This window comes from Symsagittifera roscoffensis, chromosome 6 (assembly GCF_963678635.1).
Source record: "Symsagittifera roscoffensis chromosome 6, txSymRosc1.1, whole genome shotgun sequence".
NCBI lineage: Eukaryota > Metazoa > Xenacoelomorpha > Acoela > Convolutidae > Symsagittifera > Symsagittifera roscoffensis.
In genome coordinates, this window is record NC_087067.1 from 942,062 (window position 1) to 967,199 (window position 25,138).

A 25,138-nucleotide genomic window follows, 5' to 3' on the forward strand; every position below is an offset into this window, starting at 1 on the left:
GAATAAACTTCGAGTATTATTTTGTTTTTACAATTTTTTCGGCTCAAATAGTTATAGTTTAAACTTCAGTAATGAGCAAAATATGCTACCACAAGCTCAATTAAATCTTACCACCAAAATATCTGATATTTTAGCAACGGCGTGAAAAAGATTGACGATAGTTATGTGATTGGTTTGAATTTAATCGCATGGCGTTGTAATGATATTGTAGTAGCAAGAAAGCTCATTATATGAACATTTAAGTGCAAGCGTTGCTAATAAAAATCATTTTCGTACCTTTCTAACTTGTTTTTATTTACTTATTGTAATATATTATTAATGGCTAGTAATGGTATTAATGTAGTGAAAAGTGCATTGGTCAACGTGTAACTCGCAGCTATATAACACGTGTTATCAATTGATTGAGTTGAATTGATCGTCACAACTTAGAAGTTAACAACTGCTCTGTGTTTTTCATATTTTAGTCGATGAGCTGCTTGCTGTGCTGCTTTTTAAATTCGAATTGTGTAGATAAAATGAGAATTGTGTTAATTAAGTCAGGTAGAAAGTCAAAACAGCGATTGAAGCCGATGTTTCAAGAGCTATTAATGGCTGTTCAGTTCGGACCAATTGTTTGTGTTTGATAAATCAAAACAATGACCAGCTCGTATTCATATTGCAAACTCGCATTTTATGCATTAAGGTCAAAAATGAAATTGGGAGTCAACAGATACGAGTGAAATCCTATTATTACTTTTATCTCAAAAATCCGCTATTATTTCAGTGCAGAGCACCAAATCATGAAAATTTTCGCCGCAGAACGCTTTTCATGTCAATACTTCTGCCGTAAATAGTTGTATACTTTCTCATCAAAGCCAGTGTTTTGGATCATGTGTTACCTATTTAGGAAATATCAGTATACTATAGTCAATGGTTAATTTTTCTCAAAGCTCCAAAAAATCGTGAACCACAGAATCCTGTTAATTGGAGAATCCTCAATTTTTTCTAAAAGGGGATCAACATCATGACTCTTTGAAAAAATCAACGAAATTAAACTGTTTGCAAAAAATACTGGTATCGTAAAATTTTAAAAAAATAGTTATGAAAATCAGTTTGTCAAGGAACTATTGTGAAGAAATCAGAGATATCTTTGTAAGAATCCTTTAAAAAAAACCCGATATCCAACTAAATGAAACTGTGATTAATAGTTTTTAACCCTAACTAGTTCTGAAACAACTACTCTATTTGCTCTTGAATAAATATCAAGAGTGTTTGTATTGAAGTGGTTTTCCTTGAAACTCTAGGTCGCACAAATAAACGTCAGATGAGGTGGATTTATTAATTATATACAAGCCCTTTTTGTCATGATTCGAGCTGGTAGAAAATATGATATTTAGACTGATTTAGAGAAAAAATACATGGAGGATAAGAGTCTGTCTCTGTGGTATTTTGACAGAAACAATTCATTTTACCTATACAAAAAGCTATTAGTATAAAGCTATTAGCTATTAATAGTTCTTTAGAAGCTAAGTTCTTTTCTCTGCTAAATGAAAAAAATATATATATTTAACTGCGAACAAGTATAATGAAACCGTTGTAATTGGAATGCAATTAGAAACTAAAACAATGATAGTTGATTTTTGTGCGAGTAGTACAGAATGTTTCGACCATAGCTGTTACAAAGACAAAAACGTTTTTTATTTAAAATTAGCTTCGTTATTTCTGGCTTTTGCGATAAAAGGAACTGAACAAAAAACTAGAAATTAGGATTGTTTGACAGTCAAAGTAAAATAGGCAAATCTGAGAATAGTTTTTGAAGAAAAACAAAAAAAAGTCAATAAAAAATCAAAAAAGTTTCCATGTTGATTCAATTTTTGATTACCAAAATGGCGATAAAAACTCCCAAAAACTGACTTTGTTCGAGTAAAACTAAAAGTAACATAAATAAGTTATTGTTAACGGCTTAAATTAAGCATAGACAAGTCTGCTCGCTCGCTTTACTTGCTCAAAATGAGAAGAAAAATAAAATTTCAAACCAGTTTTTATCGACACTGGGAAGTTTTTTCGGAATATTTTAAATGTGGTTTGAATCACGACTGAATGGCTTCAATTTGATATATTATTCAACTCAGGCCGATGATTATTTGTTGTACCTGATTTTGCATGGAAAATAAGAAGAAAAAACTAAAGTACACCCGTATACTAAGTTCCTCCCCATTTTCAATGGTCGGAACAATAAAATTTGCTACTCATTCGTATTTTTTTCTCGTATTTTCTAATGAAGGGCGCCTGGTTTAGCGCAAAAAGACTATTGATTTTTTCAGTTGCATTTATGAAATGAAAATAACGAAGTGCGTTACTTGAAGTTACAAAACAATGAGTGGAGTGGAATCTATTCGATCTCTTGTATTTCTTGACGCTGATATCCGAAGACTTCTTTACGACTCAAAATCTATCCTTAGACCAGAATCTATTTCTTCAACATCTTCCAAAAATGCTACTAAATCATCATTTTTCACAAAATCGTTTGAAAGAAGAACGTCATCATCTTCGATCGATTTATTCGGTCGTAGCTCAAATAAACCACTATCCAAGACAGCTCAAGTTCAAGCAATAAATAAAGCAGAGAGTCAAAAAGTAACTCAAAAAATCTTCAAACCGCAGCCAGATACAAAACAAATTTGTGAGATGATTTTTGGGTCCATGAATATGGTGTATCATGGATGCACTCTGAAGATTCACCCAGACGTGAAAACATCAGTCGGAGGTTCCTGCAACTACATCATGATTTCTTACTTATCTCAATTTGATCCTAGTGCCTCGAGGTATAGGTCTGACGCCATGCGAAATGGTGACGATGATGAAATGAATTCGGGTTTAGACGTCTCCCGCTCTGCATCTTTCGACGTTGTGGGCGACTCGGAAACCGAATTTCAATGTTTGCCGATTCCTCTTTCAAGTCTCTACATGCACCACGACCCTTGGGCCAATATGAGCATATATGGAAGTTCATGTCCCGTAGGTTCCTTGGGGAACTCGTCGGATACCCTGAACATGCCAATTAGTTCTAACCATTCTGTTGTCAGCAGTCACGTGTCTTCAGTTTCAAGGCAGAAATGGCAAGCTACCGTTTCGCCTTTCTACTCAACGGTTAGTACATCCCAGTTTTGCCCACGTCATTTTTCACGAAGAAAAAATGTAGAAGTGAAATTTAAAACAAGTTTCTTATTTTTAAGTTTCATGACATGTCTGACCTTTCCATGTTCAACTTCTCATCAACTCAGAGGTCAAAAGCGAAGTTGGGACTCGCAATTCTGTTCCCGTGTACAACTTTCCATACCGCAGAATGGATTCATTCGCACATTGCAATAATAGAAGGATTCGTGGATTCGTTCAAATCGGAAGTGGAAAGAGCCTTTTTCCAGAAAGACATGTTCTACGAGCTGGTCAACGAAGCAACTCTGCAAGGTTAAATGATTAAATTGAGCCTTAATCTTAAAAAAAAACTACGTCGACTAATTGCAATTACTGAGCAGTAAAAAGTCATCCGGAACATGTTTTTATGCTGGTATCGATTATAGTTGAGCGCATTTTTGAGGTGAGCTTCGACAATCAATAATTGAGAAAAAAATCTTAAAAAAATGATAAAATTTCGAATAACGTTGTAATGAGTGGAACAATTTTTTATCTGCTACCGTTATTATTAATCTAGTCTAAGAAACTATCGAAGAATTCACTTTTTATGTTTTTCTCTCTTTTAGCACGAAGCCGCTTCACACAACTTATCAGAACGGTGGTTCCTGAGTCAAATCGCCCCGAACCCTCTGTGTGGCTAGGAATTGTGAACAAAAACTCAAGAATAGAATCAATCAAGCATTTCACAACTTGCTTGAGTCGTCTATCTAATAAAGAGGTCAAATTTCTCTCCCTTTGTGTGACTATTTTGCTGACCTTTCACCTTTCTTGGGTACATATTGTGGGTGATGTTTCGGCCAAAAGTGACTGGAAGGAGTTGGTAGGTGAAGGTAGTTTGACCCGTGTTAACAAAATGTGGGCTCAGCTGTGCGACTTGTTCGGAATTGCTATGAACCCTCCAACGTGCAATAAAATTGTGGTGCATGGAAAAAATCACACGGCAGGTAACTCAAAAAAAAGTATTTCCAATGATTTGTTTTGTCAGATAAAAAATGCAATAAAAAAGTACTTCTGTTTTAGTTCGAAAATATTTGACCTTAATTTCTTACTTTATTCGGCCAAATATGTTGCAGAAACATTACGTGCGAGTTCCGCCATTGCAAAAAGCGAACAGCAGGGTTCCAAGAACAGCTAAGGAAGATCTCAAACAGTTCATTACGCCATCTATAAGGGCTGTCAAAGAATGGTCATTCTCCGACCAAGAAAAAAGCGATGCGGCAACCGACTTATTTGTTGAGATAGGATTGGTCGACGTCACCAGCTGTGATGAAAAACTCGTTAATCGTGATCAAAAAAGTGAAGTAGCTTCAACGATTGCGAAACGAAAATACTTAACGAGCTCGATGACAGAATGTGAATCAGAAAGTTCAGCGAGCACTATCAAGCAAGCAAGTCATCAAAGCAGTAAGTCGGCAAACAACGACGCATCAAGCAACACGCCGAGCTCAGGCTCAAAAGAAAAACCACTAACTGCGATTGCAAATAGTGATGACATAAATACATGTTTAAGAGTACCTGTGAAAAGTTCCCCTTTGAGCATCGTTGCTTCCATGCCTGCAAATTTAAGGTCCAAAAAGGTTGTCGAAGAATGGATGGAAAACTCAGTGAGTGATCAGCCGGTTGGCTCAAAAATTCAAATTAAGGCCACTTCTCGCAAAAAATGCTTTAGTGAAACGGGGACTTGTCATTGGCGTAAAGAGGAAACGGAAAATTCTGCGCAACTTCCGATAAAATTGATACCTTCAAGTGTAACTGCGGGGTCTCTCGACGAGAACCGAGAGTTCTCGGATACTGTCGGTCGAATGGACGACGAGACGTACGATGACTTTGGAGACGGAGAGATGAGTCTGTCTTTCCAGGGCACAGTAAACGTCGGGAGTCTGCAGGATTCTGGTTTTGCCGACGTTAGTTCAAAGGGTAAACAGGTGACTGTTCTCGATAGTCGATCGAATGACACATCGGCTAGATCGATGTCATCGGTTAGCACAACCTCGGCGCACATAACGAGTAGTAACGAGATGTTATCTGAGGTTTCGGAGGAGCAGAGTCGTGGAAGGAGTTATAAAGAAGTGAATCTTATAGAGAGCGAGTATCTGTGCGCGCCAACGGTATATCCATGCACTAGACGTTCAGCTTCCGTTGCTCATTCTTTGCAAGGTGCTATATCGAACTGTTTCTCTCAAGATGCAATGCTTCAGGGACTAATTGGTGAACCGAAATCATGTTTGGACAAAGTTACAAAGGCGTCCAAAACTTACTTTATTGTGGACTCCAGACCTAATATTTTGTGTGTTGATGTTGACAAATTGTGGCTGAGAGTTCTGGACAACAAAGGCGATCGAATGGAGACGATTGGTTATGAAATGACTTCAAAAACAGTTGACGACACTTTGACTAATGCGTACAATCTACTGAATATGGGTATGCATACATACTGCTGCGCAAATTTAATTGATAGAGGATTACATTTGATTGTGAGTAAAAGTGTAGCATTGACGTCCCAACTTTTGGACCAACCGGACCCGAAGAATGTTCTGGAGCAAATCGGAATCGACCATTCGGATTTGAAGTTACTAACTGCTGTTGCATCATGTATCCGCCATGTGAACTCACAGGAATGATTTAACTTAAAAAAAAGACTAATCTATTCCTGTGAATTATTTGCAGGTTTTTGATATGTTGAAATTTAATTGCTATGATGAGATTTTATGAAAAGTTATGTATAAATTATGATATTTAAGCTTAATGATCTAGGCGCTGTTCTCCATTATTGTTTCTTATCTTGCGATAAGACGGAGTTTTGTGGAAATAAAATTGAAAATCATTTTTTTCCGAGATTTTGAAACTTATTTTTCTACGTTTTTCTTTTAATCGGCATAATGGCGTCATTTTGCATTTTTGATGAGTTTCAAAAAGTGTTTTGCGTTCATGTTTTTTTTTTGGGGGGAGGGGGGCTTGAAAACTTGAGCTTTTAAATTTTGGTTTAAGGCTTTTTTGCTCTAATGGTGTCCGCTCACGTTTTGTCAGCATTGTTACTGCTGCAGAAATTTTGTTCTGGTGCTAATTTATTATTCAATTGTCTTATTTGGATTGTTTTTTTTCCCAAATTAACTACATTTGAGGTAAATCGAAACAAACTTCCGATATTAAAAAAAAAACACTTAGTCTGGCTCATTTTTTGTGGGCTAGTTAACCATGTTTTGCTTACCTTATATCACAAAAGGTGCGAAGCTCAATTTTGCGTCTGTTGTAGTTTTTCCAATTGCCTTTAAACGAAAACAGAAAATTTCGTGATATATTTGTGGTCTAATAACGCATTATGTGGACTAATTTTAGGCATCAATTCAGTGCCGGATTAAATAGACTTATAGGAATCATGTTAATATTTTAAATATTCTGACTGCCATATATAATCTTAATTCAATTGAAAATTTTAATTTAAAAAACTAGATTTTTTTGTAAGTGTCAACCTCAACGAAATCAATCACCGCTTGTTTTTTCAAATATAATCTGCGTTTATTATAATACTGTACTAATTAGCTAGCCTCAATTCAGTTTGGAACAATTTTGGGCGCGGATTATGGATGTGCTGGAATTGAAGCGTGCATAAACTAATTCAAATTAAAAATTTTTAAACTGTCCTAAGAAAAATGATAGCTTTTGATTGTTTTTTTTGGAGCTCAGAGTATCGAAATATAATTTTTTTCTCGAATTATTTGTTCGAAAAGTCTGATAGGTAAAAACCACGCTGGGCATAAATATCTCTTTTTCGTCGAATATTAAAATTCGTGTATTAATTAGTCCGGAATTGGTAGTTTTCAGAACCCCTAATTTTGCAAAAAAAAATGATAGCAGATAAAGCTTTTTTTGTCAAATACTATCATTGCGATCACCGGAATTGGCCGAGAAGCGAACCACCTGGTGCACAAAACTTCTTGCTTTTCTTTTAATTTTCTGAACTTATTCCAAAAATCAAAACAAATACTCGGTAGAAACTTAAGAGCAATTACAAGGATAGTCACTTGCTGTTTAAGTAGCGCACAAAGTTCCGACCTTAATAATAATACTGTTTTTTTTTCAAAGTTGGTCTTCTTTGTTTGTAATGTGATGAGAGTATGAGTATCTAAACGTAAGTCTTGAACTTATTCTTTTTTAGGCATATTCAATCGCATTTGTTTCTCAGAAAATTGAAAAAGAGATTGTTGCAGAAAGTTTTTTGAATTTGTTAGAAAGTTTTTTATTTCCAAAATTAGAATAAAATCAATAAATTTCAAATCAAGTTTTCTCGACATAAAATTTTTTTGCAAAGTTTTTGGTGTCATTTGAATCACGATTGAATGGGCTTTATTTTTGTCCATCACTCGGCCAGTCGGATAACTGTTTGTGATACTTGATTTTAGTCGGAAAAAAAGTAAAATAAAAACTAAAACACACCCGAAGACAAAGTTTCTCCCTATTTCCAGTGGTCCTGACAAAAATTTATACTTATACAAACGGTATTGATTTCTCATGTAATAGATGTTAAATTTGATGCTCAAAATCATTTTCGGCATGTTTTTGATGAACTCTTAAACTACTAAAGTGGTATCATGAGCCTACGGGAAAACTTGAATTGCCGAAAAAACGAAGGCAAATTAGCAAAATCTGTCCGGTGAAACACAGTAAAAGTCGGGCGTGACCTTAATTGTGTAAATGCGGGTTCAGATCGCACGTGGGCAATTTGCGAGGTGAGCTCTTGTGAGATAGCCATAGCTCAGTTGACTTTAACCCCTAAGGCTTTTAGCTGGTTAATTTTTAATGTTCTGCATTCTGGGTTCCAAAAGTTGACAAAAAAGTTCAAATGAAATCTATACATTTATACATTATTTAATTGGCGTTTTACTTGGCGCATGTTTAAGAAGTTGACATGTTAAAGCTTTTTTGGCCTATAATTTTTTGCACGTTTGATGAAAGAATTTTTGCTCGCTTAAGCTATATCGTATAGCTTAATGCTTGAGAAATTTTAATTGGCACATGTTTGAGGAGTCGCTATGCTGGTCTGTTAAAAGGCAAAGCATTGCAAGAGATTAAATGTTACTCAAGTCGACGTTTTAAAATCTGTTGGAGCGCGAATGCTTTAACGCTACATTTTTCCTATATTCGCAACGTAAAATTATCAAATTTTTTGTTTCACAATTTATCAAACAAAATGTTAAGTTCTCAACCCTATAGTGGGTTGATGTCACGGTACACTCAGGGGTTGAAAATCTGGCGTCTAAGTATGACCGCTCAAATCCTATTGGCTCTCGAGATAAGGTGTTTTTCTGATTTTTTTCCCTAAAAAACTTAGAAATAAAAAAACTGAACTAGAGTTTCTCAACGCTCTAGCGGGGTGCTGTCAGTGTTTTTTGGGGGTTAAAGAGCTGGCGTCTAAGATAGACTGCTCAAATCAGATTGGTTTTCGAGATGTAGCGGTTTTTTATTTTATTTTTTATTTTTTTTTCAAAAACATGGAAATAAAAAAACTAACCGAACTTGAAATTCTCACCCTGTAGTTGGGTGCTGTCAGGGTACTCTCAGGGGTTGCGAATCTTGCCTCCAATTTTCACTTCTCAAATCCTTGTAGTTTTCGAGATATGACAATTTTTATAATTTTCTCCAAAATTTTCAAAAAAACTTAGATTTTAAAAAATTCCAAAACTTTGAAGATCTCAATCCTGTTATTGGATATTGTGAGGGTACTCTCAGCGGTTGCGAATCTTGCCTCTGATTATGGCTGCTCAAATCCTTGTAGTTTTCGCGATATGACGTTTTTTTTGGATTTTTTTCTTAAAACTTTTCAGAAAACTTAGATATATAAAATGTTTCAAAATTTGAATTTCCAAACGTTGTAGTTGGATACTGTAAGAGTACTCTCAGGAGTTGAAAATCTTGCGTCCAACTGCGACTGCTCAATTGCTTTCAAATTCCCAAATGGGACGTTTCTTAATTCATTATAAACTTAGATATAAAAAAGGTCACAAATTTCTGTGGTTTTTCAAAATTTGAATTAAAAAAAACGAATGAAAAACTTTACAAAATTTAAAGTTATTCTCAGGAGTTGCAAATCTTGCGTCCAAATGCGACTGCTCAATTGCTTTCAGTTTCCCAGATGGGACGTTTCTTAATTTATTGTAAACTTAGATATTAAAAAATGTCACAAATTTCTATGGTTTTTCAAAATTTGAATTAAAAAAAAAACGAATGAAAAACTTTACAAAATTTGAAGTTACTCTCAGGAGTTGCAAATCTTGCGTCCAAATACGACTGCTCAATTGCTTTCAGTTTCCGAGATGTGACGTTTCTTAGTTCATTTTAAGTTTTTCGAAGAACTTATACAAAACTTCACAGCATTTTATGGTTCTTCAAAATTTGTGTAAAAAACTTTGCGAATTTTGTAATTACGAACCCTGTAATTGGGTGCTGTCAGAGTACACTCAAAGAATATTTTTTTGAGTTGTTGAAAAATTTCGAAGCACCGGAGGTGCGTTAAACGCTAGTTAGGTTTTAAAACAATTAATAAACTCCTAGCCCTGTCGTGAGATGCTTTCAGGGAACTATATAGGGTAGCAAATCAGCCCTCTAATTTGAACTGCTCAAATCATTTTGGTTTTCGAGATATGGCGTTTATGAAATAGAAACCCCTGATTGATAAGCTGGGTTTATCTTCACGGTTGCATTAAATATCGTTGTTTTAGTACATGTTTTAGGAAGCTCTTTTTACGTTCAACGATCTGTTTGAAGCACCGTAGGTGCGAGTCATGCGCTATTTTAAATATAACTAGCTGTTAGTCTGAGCAATCAAGATATCATTTTACATATCTGGTACTTTGTTTTTTTTCTCTGTAACGGACACAGCAATCGTGGTATTAAAAGTATTCATTTGGGTTTTCACACTCATATTTAATCTGATTTTGTCAATAACATAGATAGATCTACATTGGCAAAGGGATAAAAAAGACTAACGGTTTTTAACTATTCTAATTCCACTAATACCTCAAATATGGCTTTGGTGGTAGGTAAAGCTACAAAGTGAAATACAGGAAAAGGTTCTAAGTGCTGTGATTTCTGTTTTGATTACATTGTAAAGTCTGCACCTATTGTAGAAATGTGAGCTCAGCATAAATTTAAAATCTTTGTTGGGTTCTGCGGGGAATTGGCCATTCTCTCTGTATACTACAATCGGACATAATTTCGCCTAGGCTTTATTCTTTTGCGATTCCCGGTTTGAAATGCTTGCTTTTCTTGTTGATTTGTATTGGTGGATTTGTTATTTTACGCACCCTGTTTAAACCCAAACAAGACGCAGGCGGCAGCTAAAAGTGCACCTCAATCAGCAAACGAAGCAACATTAAGACCACGTGACTGAGTGCAAAAAGGGAGGGGAGGGGTGGTGCTGGAGTTGGTAAAATGTCTAACTGAATGCATTAAGAGAAGGTGGGCATTTGGTCTGAATTGAATTGAAAGAAAAAAGATGAAATGCCTCCCTTCCCTTTTGCCTTTGGTGGGAAGAAGAAGGAGTTGAAGCGGAGATGTAATTGAAACAGGAAGATACAGATACAACTTAGATGGAATAGTAATAGAAGTGTAGTTTAAAATGGCAAGCAGGCATTTGTACTTGTAGTTGATAGTTGGTATGTCATGTCGGCAGTGGTGATTTAAAGAGCGAAAGGAAGTGAATTGGATCGGACTCTATTATACTTAGCTGATGAATTGCACCAACCTACTGCAGTATATAGATGCATATTATGTGTGTTAACTGTGTGGTTAACTAATTTTGGTGCGTCTTAAACAGTGTTATACTCTCGACTTGTAGAATGAATTAGTAGTACTTTCTAATTCTGACTACTATGGTCGGTCGGTGGCTGATATTATTTCTGATTCGGTATTTGTTGGTATTTATTTGGGTCTTGCTTAGTTCTGTTTGTTGTGGCATTCCTATTTCTAGTTCATACCTGTGATAGTACTTCTCTAATGATTGTACTCTACCCATACCAACCGTACCTTTTATCATAGTCGTCATACCGTATTCGGAGCCTAAATTTCTCCCAAAAAAAAACAAATGAACGTCCCCCCCCCTCATTTGCAAAAAATAACACTTATTCAGAATAAGTAAACGTGTAAAATACTAGATTCTGATTGACTGAAAAAAGACACTCTTAGCCAAGTGATAATCCGACCGATAAATTGAGCTCCCTGTGTTCTACTTCTTATTAGAAGTATTTTTCTTCAGTGGTTGGTTTGTTAGTGTTCAATGGATTTGTTCGAGATCGTCGCTATAAGTGTTTCATTCATATGAACCCCCCATTTAACCCTTGTTTACACTCTAGCACTTGAACAAATATACCTTTTCGGCGCTTTGTAATTCCAATCTGTTGAATTGATTAACTCTTCGATTAAAGCCAGGTTTCCTTTTTGACTCAAAAAATACTAGCTAACAACTGACTACACTAATAGCTTGTATGTTGGTGTTGTTTGGTAATTGTTTCAATACTGGCTGCTTATGTATTCTGGCTCTATGTTAGCTCATATATTGCTGCAGCTCTCTTGCTCTTCATTTTGTAAATTTCCAAAATTTCGAATTAATTTTTAAGTCTGATCTTTTGCCGAGAAAAAATTTTAGTTTGAAGGCAAAGAAGGCCAAAAATCATAACAAGACTGCTCGTATCGGGGCGAAGCCCTGAATGTTCCGGTTGCCTTTTAAGGTCTATGGAGCAAAAAATAACATGAAAAAATTGAATGTAAAAAAATAAAATGGAAAAAAGTAGATATAATTTGAATTTTTTTATGAAATCATCCCCCCACACGCCATATGAAGTACAAAAGAATAGATTTCGCTCATTGTATCAAATCAATTATGACAAATAAGCTTCTTTAAACCAATTTGGAACGATTTCGAAGACGGATTAAATCTCCCCTTACGCGTTAATAGCGGCTAAATATATCGCGCGTTAATTGTCCCAATTTTGCCAAAATGGCAATCTTTAAACCTCCATAACTTTATAAAAAATGATCTCGAAAAATGATCACAAATGAAATATCTTTTCAAATGTAAGCTCAGGACAACAATACCTTTTGAATGATATAAATGATATGAATGATATAAGTCCGTCAAAATTGCTTGTTAAAAAGTCGAAATTTGTCTGAAAAAAAACCGCCCCGAGCACAAATATTCCGTTACTTTCGTTACGAAAGTCGGAACAAAAACAAACGGGAAAACAGTCCAACAGTACAACTTAAAAACAATCAAAAGTACGGACCAAGTGAACAATATCCCCTAATTTAATATAGGAGTGAGAGTTCACTTGGTTAACAGCAATATTTTTCAGCCTACCAGATTTGAACAATGACAGGCTTGAATTTGTCATTTCGTTTTATGGGATGATTGTTCACTTAGTCTATCAAAAGGGGAGATTGTGCACGTGGGCTAAAAGTACTTCTCCGAATTGAGAATTGTTTTTAGAAGCTATTAAGACCATGGGGACAAAAAAAAAGAAACTACAGTAGCCGAGAAGTCACGCACTTTATACTACTCGGAAAACAAGGCTCAAAATTTGCTCTCGTTTTCGGGTCAGAAGAATTTTTTATGCTTGGGGTTATTTTTGTGACCGTTTTTTACTTTTTAATTAAGCATTTTATGATATTTTTCTGGGATCTGAAAGATTTTGTTGAATTCAAGATGTGAAAAGATATTTCATATCTTTTATTTCACCTGGTTATTTTTGTAAATTTATCGGAGTTTGAAAATCGCTATTTTGGTGATATATTGCGTTCGTATGACTTCTTCCAAGCGGTCAATTATATCATTCCGAATTGAATTGAGGCAAGTTATTTTGTATTAATGAAACGTCACAAAGCGCAAAGCTTATTCATTCGTATTTTATTTACGGTATGAGGGTATAAAGTGAAAACAGACAAAAATGTCTGATAATTTATCAACTTTGTTAATGAAAAAGGTTTTCATCAGGTTGTTAAAGGGCAGTCGGAATGTTCAGAGCTTTGCGCAACTATGAACAGTCTTGCTGCGCATTGTTTTTTAGATCTTTGTTTTATTTTCAGTAAAATTTATCTCAAATATTTTTGTGGCTATAGTCATGTATAACTTGCTCTTAAAAATTATCAAAAAATCTTTTTTTTTAAATCAAAAAATTTCACGAGTCATTTTATGATTTTTGCTCTGCAAGTGGATGATGTTCTGTCTGGCACTATTTTTGTATGAAGGAAGTAGAAGCGATTCGGTGTTTTTACATAATCATGTTCGTCGATTAAAATTCCCAATATTTAAGCAATTAGTCCTGTAAATTGTCATGAATACATGAAAATTCTTCGAAAATTATTCGTTATTGAGACATCCGATTAAGGAAGCCAGGTTTCTTTTTTTGACCCAAAAAAAAGTCTAACTAACCTACTAGTATTGAAACAATTAGAAATTACAAAAACATACAAGCTATTAGTGTGATAACCCTTATAGTTTGTATGTTGGATTAATTTCAACATACAAGTTACTTGACGATTTGGTTAATTATTTAAGCGTGTGTTTTATTAAGAGTTATCGTTTTTTACTATTTAACTGGCATGAATTTGTGTTCAGTAAAAGTTCCCAATTGGAGTATCTGTGCACTCCATGTCTTTTATCCTCAACTTTTGTTCGCTTATTATTTTCACATTTTCTTGCCATTTTAGTTGACTTTAACTATTTATTTTGCATGTGTTTGCAAAGTGCAGCTTCGCCTCTGTGTATGAAGTTTTTTCAGTGAAGTTTTTTGAAGCAAAAATTAGCAAATTCAATCGATCGTGTGAAAGTTTGTTCGTAAAAATTGTTTTAAACTATTATGGCGTTTGCTTAAACAAAAATATTTTGTGACAAGGAAATGAATCATAGCTTGTAATATATCACGAGTTAAATTTTTAACCCAACTGAAATAGCTAGATTCTTCCTAGGTTTATTTTCGCGTTTTCTTTAATTTTAGATTTTTTTCAAATGACAATTTTGCCTGTTTGGAACTTTCGACCTGGTACTGCTGATTGGCTCACCGACCGAACTGAAACCTGATTGGTTGACTGTGAAGATTAGTTGCCGATCCGGTTAAAAAATGATTTTTGTATGCTTATGAAAAGAAAATATTATCACTTCACATGGTCTGTCTGAAAAAGTCGATAATGAAGCAAAAGATAATTCCTCGAAGCATCGTGAAAATTTAACTTGTGAAAAAACGTGTCTGCTATTATTTGTTTTAAAGCATCTCATTGAAATTGATTATAAATTGAATAAACATTGACACTTACCAATTACGCTGTCATAAAAGGTGGCTTCGAAATACTGTGTAATAAATACAATTGCAGTGTGGAAATGAACACTTTATGGAATTTGTAGTGAGTGAATTTGTTGGGCTGTTTGGGTGAATTAAGTGTAGTGTTGATCGATCTTCAGACAGATACAATATAACATGGTATAGGTGCAGATATATTGGTATGCAGTTGGAAATGGCCGCTTAAAATTTATAGTTTCAGATATATGTAGATAGTGTAGATGGGGGAGGGGGGTGTTTAGGGGGATTAACAAGGTGAACCAAAACAAGACTTGGGCTGATTGGGCGAAGCGGAAAAGGGACTTAAATTATAGAAATATCTAATTCGATCGATATGCCGACTGGGCTCAGACTACCTAACAAAACAGACGAAAGCTGTGAATAAATGGCCGGTTGAGGTGAAGCCAAAAGCACACAACATAACATAACACAACACAACACGCACTGAATTAGAAATACTTGGATGGGGGATTGAGTAAATATCCTATTTTATCCTATTTGAGCAACGACCGGACGTCTTTTACTGACTGAAGTTGAGTTAAGTTAGGTTGCTTTTTATTTATTTAGGTGGTATTGTATTGCGGATTGAGATTAGCAATTCACCAGCTAGTTAGTTGTACTTTGGTAGCAAAAGAAGGAAAGAAAAGGAGTACTAACCAGAAATAACTCAACAATCTGCCCCGCTGATATTAGCACAGATTTTTTCTCCAATTCGATTTCAGCTCCGCGCTACCTAAAATTGACACCAATAAAGTTGGCGTGAAGAGCTGCTCTTATTTATTTGTACTTAGTTGGCTAGTTAAGTAGGTACAGTTGTTGATATATTTGGTCGTTTTGTAAATGGCAACGGGAAAAGAAAGAAATATTTAATCTTGTTTGTGTATTTACAGTAGTAAGGATTATACTAAAGACGATGGATATAGATGCACAGGTATTTAAGCGCGAAAGCAGGCATGATTTGTGCCGGTCGAGTCGAGTCGAGTCGACTTGGACTAGTAGCTGAAAATGGAGGAGCAAAAGGGGGAGATTGAGATGTATAATTTAAAGGAAGGGAAAAAAGAAAGGAGAATGCAATTGTTGAGAAAAGAAGCAGGCGAAACAGCAGAGGCAGCGGCGGTGGAAAACTAGATTGATTGTTGTATTTATAAGTTAGGAAAAATATTGTAAATGAAATGTGTTTTATAACACTGTATTTGAAGTAAAATGGAGCAAAGGTGGAAAAAAGAGAGAATGAGAAGAGCCGGAATTGAATTGAGTTGACAAATTTAGGAGAATATTGAAAAAAAAACAAGACATACAAAAGCAGTAGAATATATAGAAGAAAGGGATAGATGATGATGATGATGATGATGATGAATTGATGATGCAATGCAAGTTATTGAAGGGAAATAAAATTTGAGTTAAGAAATACTAAAAGTATTCAAATTAAAGAAAAAAGCAATTGAGTGAAAATACCTGATTGGATTAAGCCAAGAAAACGATTAGAAGTGATTTTAAATTGGGAAATCAAAAAGTGAACCAATATTAAGGATCCAAATGATTCAATTTTGAAAATTGTGTTGTAGAACAAGTAGTACTTTTACTGAGTGTCATTTTTATGAAAATGATGAAAACCGGAACAACAGAATTCTTGCAAAAAAAGAAGGAAAATTTTTGATGGATTCTATCTGTTTTGATATTATCGACGCTCAAGAGTTAAATAATCAAATTTATGAATTGATCGAAGTAATTCAACCAACCAACGCTCATTAAATATTTATTTTAGACTGCAATTGGAATTTTCAGATTTGTATTTTAGAACAAAGTATAGTTTTGTCATAAAAGGTAATTTTTGTTAAGTTTTGTTTTGGAAGAGCGCGGTTTGTTATCCTTAAATTATAAATAACCTTTTTATGGAGTTTAAAAGACTAAAAAGAAAGTGAAAAACGGCATTGGGAGCGATTAAACCGAAGAAAAACCGGGCGGAAAGGGAATTAGAATATCTGAAGTGAAGTGAGGGAATGAACGAAAAGTGAGGAAGCGTGAATAAATTGAATCTTCAAATTTTTAGTCAGTATTGGTATTGAACAGAAACCAACAGGTAAGCAGTATTGAACGAATGTTTGCTTTCCTTTTTAATCAACAAAACAATACCAATATCACAATCACACAACAAAGCTGATAGGAATTGGAATGTAAAAAAACTGCAGTTTGGAGTGTGGATTTTTTATTTAAGGAAAGGCATCACTTACTGCGCTATTTGACAGTATTTTTCTTGCCGGCCGGGCCATTAAGGCAACAAAAATCTAGCTGCGAGCAAGCAGTGCATTGTATCTTGAGCACTACTAGCGGACAAGCAAAACTGGTTTTCTATTTAGTGTTATTTAGTATCGATATAGGGGGTGAAAAAGGTGGTGCGGCGATATTTAATGTAGTCGACTGCTTGCTTCGCGCGGACCATATAGACTTACGGGACGCTTTCATTTATCCCCACAATTTGTGCGCCTGCTCGTATGCCATTGAATATACCTATTCTACTTGTAGTAGGTACAATAGCAATATAATCATCTGGGATGAAGAGTGCAAATAAAACGGTAACACCGGAGGCTTAAAAAGCAACAAAAATTCCCACATAAGCTGGGAACAAAATCAACTTGGCCGCAACAAAATACAATCAAACACACAGTCGCCAACATAAATGACCACTACCAGAAAAATTAACATATTTAAAGGATTTGTCTAAGCTCCGCTCTGTTCGCAGCATTGCTTCACAGCAACATCCATCCACTGCTTCTACATATAAAAGGGTACTTAACACTCCTTGTTTAAACCAAGTCGAAAACCATTGAGAAGGGACAAATGAAGATATAAAAGACGCAACGGATATAAACTCAACTACACGCGAACACGAAAATGTTGTCGCTCATTATTAATTCAAGTGATTTCTGGCGGATTCTAATCCTTGAATGAGTCGCTAATTTTGTGAAATCGAAAAGGGTGTTTATTTGCCAAGACAATTCAGATACCGGAAAAACATAATACAATGTGAGCAGTAGCGGGTGTGAAATGGGGGGGGGGGGTACTAGAAAAAAGTAACCCCTGATTAATTGCCTATAGTTGGTGTTTTATTGATTATCTTGCATTTGTAAACTGTATGGGGTTGTGGTTAATATCTGTGATAGATATAAACGAATTGTATAGGATAGTATACTAAAGCCTTTTCATTCGCGCAATTCGAAATGCAATGAAAAAATTGGAAAACGTTTTCTCGGTTCCCAGATAGATCTGAACTCAGTGTGATCAACTGAACTTTTCACTTTCAGAATGTTGAAGAAGAAAAAGCTCTTCATCCCAATTGAAGAAGGTATGAAGAGTAAATTTGTTCACTATTGTCAATTTGTTCACCATGCAAAAGTTCATTACAAAATGACAACGTAAAAATAGTTTTCAAAACTAAAACTCAATGAGGGAGAATGTAGAAAAGAGCCGAAGAAAAGAAGAACAAGAGTGCCCCCGTATTAGGACGAAGCCTTGAATGTTTCTACTGCGCTTTAGCGTCTTCCCAGCCTCGATATTTGTTATCGTTTTCGTTTTTTAAATATTTCTAACTGTAATCGGAACTTTCTGTGCTTCTGTGGACAGCACCCGTGCACTTGACAAGGTTCTCAAATGAGTACCAAATCAGATGACTTGGGGGAAATATTTAATTGGTTAATGTATTGATTATTGTTCAGTTAATCACATGTATGTGTGCTAGTCCAACGATTAGAAGCTTTTTGAGAAAATGACGCTGGCCATTAATAATTAAGTTTATTTTTAAAACTAGATTTTTGACAACTATCACTCAGTTATATACAAGTCTATTTAATTGAGCTCAAAATTGAGCAGCCAGGTATTTTATCATTACTAGCAGCACTTTTTGTAACTTTTTGTTGGTATTTTATGCACTAAACAATCAGTACTTGTGTTTTCAAGAGAAGTTAAGGCTATTTGTCGGCCGAGTATTTTCAGATATTGCTGATCATTTATTTACCAGTGTGATCAACTTTTACAAGCAGACTTTTGGTAAAAACCTCTTTGGTCAAAAGCAGCGCTGGCTAAAAACTTGGCGGCATTAGTGCAAGCTAAAGCAAAACGTAATGTTTATTTTTAGCAATGTTAGCTGTCGTTTTTATTCTCGGTGGGTGTTTATTTTGATTTTTTTACCACCAAGTTGTCACATATACCAGAATTAGAATCGAGTCGACAACAATAATCCAATTGCTAATTTTACTTTGAGTTGAATACCTGAATCGAAACTGAGAAGCTAAACTGAGAGACGTGCTAGTAAATTTCAAATTTTTCTTTTGGTGTACTTAACGTGTATAAAAAAAAGTTATTTTACAAATTAGCTTTTGTACAGATCTAGTAGGTAGATAGATTGTAGGCAAAATCTTTCATGTGAATTGAAATTAGACCATCTCAAAGCTTAATGACTGAAAAAATATTTTTATTGATTCTAGCTTAAGTGGATTTTGATTCGCAGATTTTCCAGGGGGATAAAAAAAATTGAACATTGATCCAGTTTTTTTTCGAACTGGGCTAATCTTATCAAAAAAGTGTCAATCAAAAATTGTATTTGAAATTCAAATAGCTGAAAGACCCTATTATTTTTTATTTTGAATTTCGAAGTTTGAGTTTTTTTTTCAAAAAACATTCAGTCATTTTTTGTTTCTTTGCGTTCATTGATTTTTTTTCAACTGTCTGTTGGTTATGTTCTAAGTGATCCGACTATTGAAAATGGGTAAGATAATGTTCTTTAGATGTGTTTAAGTTTTTTTTCCTTTTTTTGTTTTCTACGCAAGATCAGGTATCACAAATTTTCATCGGAATGGGTCGAGTGATATTAACACGCTTTTAGACGTGATTCGATCGACAAAATCTAAAAAGGTTCCCCCAGCGTTGAGAAAAACCGCAGTAAAATTTTTGAGCTATTGTCTATTTTGGAGCGATTTTATTTAGGAAAAAGTTTTTTTTAGGAAAAACTTTACTCTATTTAGGCAAAATGTTTTTTTTTAGGTTGAAACAATTGATTTAATTAAAAGTAAAACTAATTTGGGCAGCTTTATTTAGCGCTTCTTTGGCAAGAAAGATGTTTCAAAAATTTGATTTTTTTTTTTCATTTTTGTTTTTTCTTCAATTATTATTAATAATCCAAAACTTAGTTGAAATGACACACAGCGGCAAAATCATCATTTTTAAGCACTTGAAAAACTGACCATTATATTAACTTTGTTTTGATTCAAAACACCTAAACTAAAAATTGTGTAGTCCTACACGGATAGATATATAACATAATGTTTTTTTAAGTCAAATTTTGAAAATAATGAGTGCTGCCGCCTAAATTAGGCTGACGAAATGTTTTCAAATTGGTTTTAAATAAATTTAAAAAATTAAAGAGTATTTGGCAATTTGAAAATTATCACTGCTAGTTTCCAAATTTGCCTTTCATTACGCTTTTTTTAAAATCTAAAATAACAGGTAAGGCACACCAAAAAAAATTTTGGGGATCAAAATTGTTTAAAAGTAAGGAAAACTGATTGAACAGTTTATTTAATGTTAAAATGCAAATCTCAACAAAAATATCTGGTTGCTTTACAAGTAGCAAAGATAATTCCGACAAGTTTTGTTTCCGACTGCATTAAAGAACCTATAATAAGAGCTTCACGCAAAAACATTTTTTGTAACCAAATTTCAAAAAAAACTACGAATTGCGGTGGGGTTCATTCAATAGATCCAATCATGATAATTTAAGCGAAGAATATTTCAAAAATCAACAAAAATGGAAATAATTATCTTTTTTTTTTAAAAAAACTCTACAAGAGACTCAATCGACCTGCTAGTCACTATTCAGTCTTTTTCTTCAAAAGTTCAAACAGCAAGCTCCAAAAATAGCTGCTAAAATTTTTTTTGAAAATATGAGTCAATAGCGTGAACGAGGCGAGCGTTTTTCGAAAAAAAATTAGCTGGAAAATTTTTAATAAACAAATTTTAGGCCACCTAATTTGTGAGCAAAATCATTCCATGAAGCATACTCTATTGCGAGCACACTAGGTGAACTTCTGAACAATGTGAACAATTTCGTACTACGAAACAAAGTATAGTTTCGTAGTACTTTTACTGAGTGTCATTTTTATGAAAACGATGAAAACAGGAACAACAGAATTCTTGCAAAAAAAATAAGGAAAATTTTTGATGGATTCTATCTGTTTTGATATTATCGACGCTCAAGAGTTAAATAATAAAATTTATGTATTGATCGAAATAATTCAACCAACCAACGCTCATTAAATATTTATTTTAGACTGCAATTGGAATTTTCAGATTTGTATTTTAGAACAAAGTATAGTTTTGTCATAAAAGGTAATTTTTGTTAAGTTTTGTTTTGGGAGAGCGCGGTTTGTTATCCTTAAATTATAAATAACCTTTTTCCTTTTTATGGAGTTTAAAAGATTAAAAAGAAAGTGAAAAACGGCATTGGGAGCGATTAAACCGAAGAAAAACCGGGCGGAAAGGGAATTAGAATATCTGAAGTGAAGTGAGGGAATGAACGAAAAGTGAGGAAGCGTGAATAAATTGAATCTTCAAATTTTTAGTCAGTATTGGTATTGAACAGAAACCAACAGGTAAGCAGTATTGAACGAATGTTTTCTTTCCTTTTTAATCCACAAAACAATACCAATATCACAATCACACAACAAAGCTGATAGGAATTGGAATGTAACAAAACTGCAGTTTGGAGTGTGGATTTTTTATTTAAGGAAAGACATCACTTACTGCGCTATTTGACAGTATTTTTCTTGGCGGCCGGGCCATTAAGGCAACAAAAATCTAGCTGCGAGCTAGCAGTGCATTGTATCTTGAGCACTACTAGCGGACAAGCAAAACTGGTTTTCTATTTAGTGTTATTTAGTATCGATATAGGGGGTGAAAAGGTGGTGCGGCGATACTTAATGTAGTCAACTGCTTGCTTCGCGCGAACCATATAGACTTACGGGACGCTTTCATTTATCCCCTGCACAATTTCTGCGCCTGCTCGTATGCCATTGAATATGCCTATTCTACTTGTAGTAGGTACAATAGCAATATAATCATCTGGGATGAAGAGTGCAAATAAAACGGTAACACCGGAGGCTTAAAAAGCAACAAAAATTCCCACATAAGCTGGGAATAAAATCAACTTGGCCGCAACAAAATACAATCAAACACACAGTCGCCAACATAAATGACCACTACCAGAAAAATTAACATATTTAAAGGATTTGTCTAAGCTCCGCTCTGTTCGCAGCATTGCTTCACAGCAACATCCATCCATTGCTTCTACATATAAAAGGGTACTTTACACTCCTTGTTTAAACCAGGTCGAAAACCATTGAGAAGGGACAAATGAAGATATAAAAGACGCAACGGATATAAACTCAACTACACGCGAACACGAAAATGTTGTCGCTCATTATTAATTCAAGTGATTTCGGGCGGATTCTAATCCTTGAATAAGTCGCTAATTTTGTGAAATCGAAACGCGCCAAAAACAAAGGGTGTTTATTTGCCACGACATTTCAGATACCGGAAAAACCTTATACAATGTGAGCAGTAGCGGGTGTGAAATGGGGGGGGGTACTAGAAAAAAGTAACTCCTGATTAATTGACTATAGTTGGTGTTTTATTGATTATCTTGCATTTGTAAACTGTATGGGGTTGTGGTTAATATCTGTGATAGATATAAACGAATTGTATAGGATAGTATACTAAAGCCTTTTCATTCGCGCAATTCGAAATGCAATGAAAAAATTGGAAAACGTTTTCTCGGTTCCCAGAAAGATCTGAACACAGTGTGATCAACTGAACTTTTGACTTTCAGAATGTTGAAGAAGAAAAAGCTCTTCATCCCAATTGAAGAAGGTATGAAGAGTAAATTTGTTCACTATTGTCAATTTGTTCACCATGCAAAAGTTCATTACAAAATGACAACGTAAAAATAGTTTTCAAAACTAAAACTCAATGAGGAGGAATGTAGAAAAGAGCCGAAGAAAAAAAGAACAAGAGTGCCCCCCGTATTAGGACGAAGCCTTGAATGTTTCTACTGCGCTTTAGCGTCTTCCCAGCCTCGATATTTGTTATCGTTTTCGTTTTTTAAATATTTCTAACTGTAATCGGAACTTTCTGTGCTTCTGTGGACAGCACCCGTGCACTTGACAAGGTTCTCAAATGAGTACCAAATCAGATGACTTGGGGGAAATATTTAATTGGTTAATGTATTGATTATTGTTCAGTTACTCACATGTATGTGTGCTAGTCCAACGATTAGAAGCTTTTTGAGAAAATGACGCTGGCCATTAATAATTAAGTTTATTTTTAAAACTAGATTTTTGACAACTATCACTCAGTTATATACAAGTCTATTTAATTGAGCTCAAAATTGAGCAGCCAGGTATTTTATCATTACTAGCAGCACTTTTTGTAACTTTTTGTTGGTATTTTATGCACTAAACAATCAGTACTTGTGTTTTCAAGAGAAGTTAAGGCTATTTGTCGGCCGAGTATTTTCAGATATTGCTGATCATTTATTTACCAGTGTGATCAACTTTTACAAGCAGACTTTTGGTAAAAACCTCTTTGGTCAAAAGCAGCGCTGGCTAAAAACTTGGCGGCATTAGTGCAAGCTAAAGCAAAACGTAATGTTTATTTTTAGCAATGTTAGCTGTCGTTTTTATTCTCGGTAGGTGTTTATTTTGATTTTTTTTACCACCAAGTTGTCACATATACCAGAATTAGAATCGAGTCGACAACAATAATCCAATTGCTAATTTTACTTTGAGTTGAATACCTGAATCGAAACTGAGAAGCTAAACTGAGAGACGTGCTAGTAAATTTCAAATTTTTCTTTTGGTGTACTTAACGTGTATAAAAAAAGTTATTTTACAAATTAGCTTTTGTACAGATCTAGTAGGTAGATAGATTGTAGGCAAAATCTTTCATGTGAATTGAAATTAGACCATCTCAAAGCTTAATGACTGAAAAAATATTTTTATTGATTCTAGCTTAAGTGGATTTTGATTCGCAGATTTTCCAGGGGAATAAAAAAAATTGAACATTGATCTAGTTTTTTCGAACTGGGTTAATCTAATCAAAAATTGTATTTGTAATTCAAATAGCTGAAAGACCCTATTATTTTTTATTTTGAATTTCGAAGTTTGAGTTTTTTTTTTTCAAAAAACTTTCAGTAATTTTTTGTTTCTTTGCGTTCATTGAATCTTTTTCAACTGTCTGTGGGTTATGTTCTAAGTGATCCGACTATTAAAAATGGGTAAGATAATGTTCTTGGGATGTGTTCAAGTTTTTTTCCTTTTTTGTTTTCCACGCAAGATCAGGTATCACAAATTTTCATCGGAATGGGTCGAGTGATATTAACACGCTTTTAGACGTGATTCGATCGACAAAATCTAAAAAGGTTTCCCCAGCGTTGAGAAAAACCGCAGTAAAATTTTTGAGCTATTGTCTATTTTGGAGCGATTTTATTTAGGAAAAAGTTTTTTTTAGGAAAAACTTTACTCTATTTAGGCAAAATGTTTTTTTTAGGTTGAAACAATTGATTTAATTAAAAGTAAAACTAATTTGGGCAGCTTTATTTAGCGCTTCTTTGGCAAGAAAGATGTTTCAAAAATTTGATTTTTTTTTTTCATTTTTGTTTTTTCTTCAATTATTATTAATAATCCAAAACTTAGTTGAAATGACACACAGCGGCAAAATCATCATTTTTAAGCACTTGAAAAACTGACCATTATATTAACTTTGTTTTGATTCAAAACACCTAAACTAAAAATTGTGTAGTCCTACACGGATAGATATATAACATAATGTTTTTTTAAGTCAAATTTTGAAAATAATGAGTGCTGCCGCCTAAATTAGGCTGACGAAATGTTTTCAAATTGGTTTTAAATAAATTTAAAAAATTAAAGAGTATTTGGCAATTTGAAAATTATCACTGCTAGTTTCCAAATTTGCCTTTCATTACGCTTTTTTTAAAATCTAAAATAACAGGTAAGGCACACCAAAAAAAATTTTGGGGATCAAAATTGTTTAAAAGTAAGGAAAACTGATTGAACAGTTTATTTAATGTTAAAATGCAAATCTCAACAAAAATATCTGGTTGCTTTACAAGTAGCAAAGATAATTCCGACTAGTAAGTTTTATGGAAAGAACAAAAAAAAATTTTTTCAGGCTGAGAGACGCTCGAAGATTGTTCAAAATTTAATTATCAAAAGCTTTATTAAAATTTTTTATTGTCTCCTTGCTAACAAAAAAACAATCAAAAAAACAATCTGCTAGTCATTATTCAGTCTTTTTCTTCATAAGTTCAAACAGCAAGCTCCAAAAATAGCTGCTAAAATTATTTTTTGAAAATATGAGTCAATAGCGTGAACGAGGCGAGTGTTTTTCGAAAAAAAGTTTGCTAGAAAATTTTTAATAAACAAATTTTAGGCCACCTATTTTGTGAGCAAAATCATTCCATGAAGCATACTCTATTGCGAGCACACTACGTGAACTTCTGAACAATTTCGTATAAATGAACGTTCAGATCTGTTTGTCTGAAGGCCGAAAATTTTTGTTCCGACCAT

The 25,138-nt window shown here is 34.2% G+C and overlaps 2 protein-coding genes across 10 annotated transcripts in view; one reads left to right on the forward strand and one right to left on the reverse strand.

Annotated features, from left to right (window-relative positions):
• Positions 1–25,138, reverse strand: part of LOC134848435 (putative uncharacterized protein DDB_G0293878) — a 69,413-nt gene that overhangs the window by 11,953 nt on the left and 32,322 nt on the right. For 3 of the 9 annotated variants that reach the window (XM_063865887.1, XM_063865882.1, XM_063865881.1), the window contains exon 2: positions 15,159–15,234. The exons of 2 other annotated variants lie outside the window; for them this stretch is intronic. The gene's annotated coding sequence lies outside the window, so the exon portion shown is untranslated. Of the gene's footprint in view, positions 1–14,478; positions 15,070–15,158; positions 15,235–15,956; positions 15,990–16,732; positions 16,835–18,222; positions 18,292–25,138 lie in introns of those variants that run through there. 4 more of the 9 variants (XM_063865886.1, XM_063865883.1, XM_063865885.1 and 1 more) reach the window with 4 other exon arrangements.
• LOC134848434 (uncharacterized) lies at positions 2,308–5,927 on the forward strand. Its single transcript, XM_063865880.1, has 4 exons — positions 2,308–3,129; positions 3,216–3,447; positions 3,741–4,118; positions 4,195–5,927. The coding sequence occupies exons 1-4, from the start codon at positions 2,356–2,358 to the stop codon at positions 5,793–5,795; spliced, it is 2,985 nt and encodes a 994-aa protein (XP_063721950.1). The 5' UTR covers positions 2,308–2,355; the 3' UTR covers positions 5,796–5,927.

Coding starts and splice junctions, on each gene's coding strand:
- LOC134848434 (XM_063865880.1), top strand. CDS start 2,356: ATGAGTGGAGTGGAATCTATTCGATCTCTTGTATTTCTTGACGCTGAT. Junction 3,130..3,215: donor TTTCGCCTTTCTACTCAACG/GTTAGTACATCC, acceptor CTTATTTTTAAG/TTTCATGACATGTCTGACCT. Junction 4,119..4,194: donor TGGAAAAAATCACACGGCAG/GTAACTCAAAAA, acceptor CTTCTGTTTTAG/TTCGAAAATATTTGACCTTA.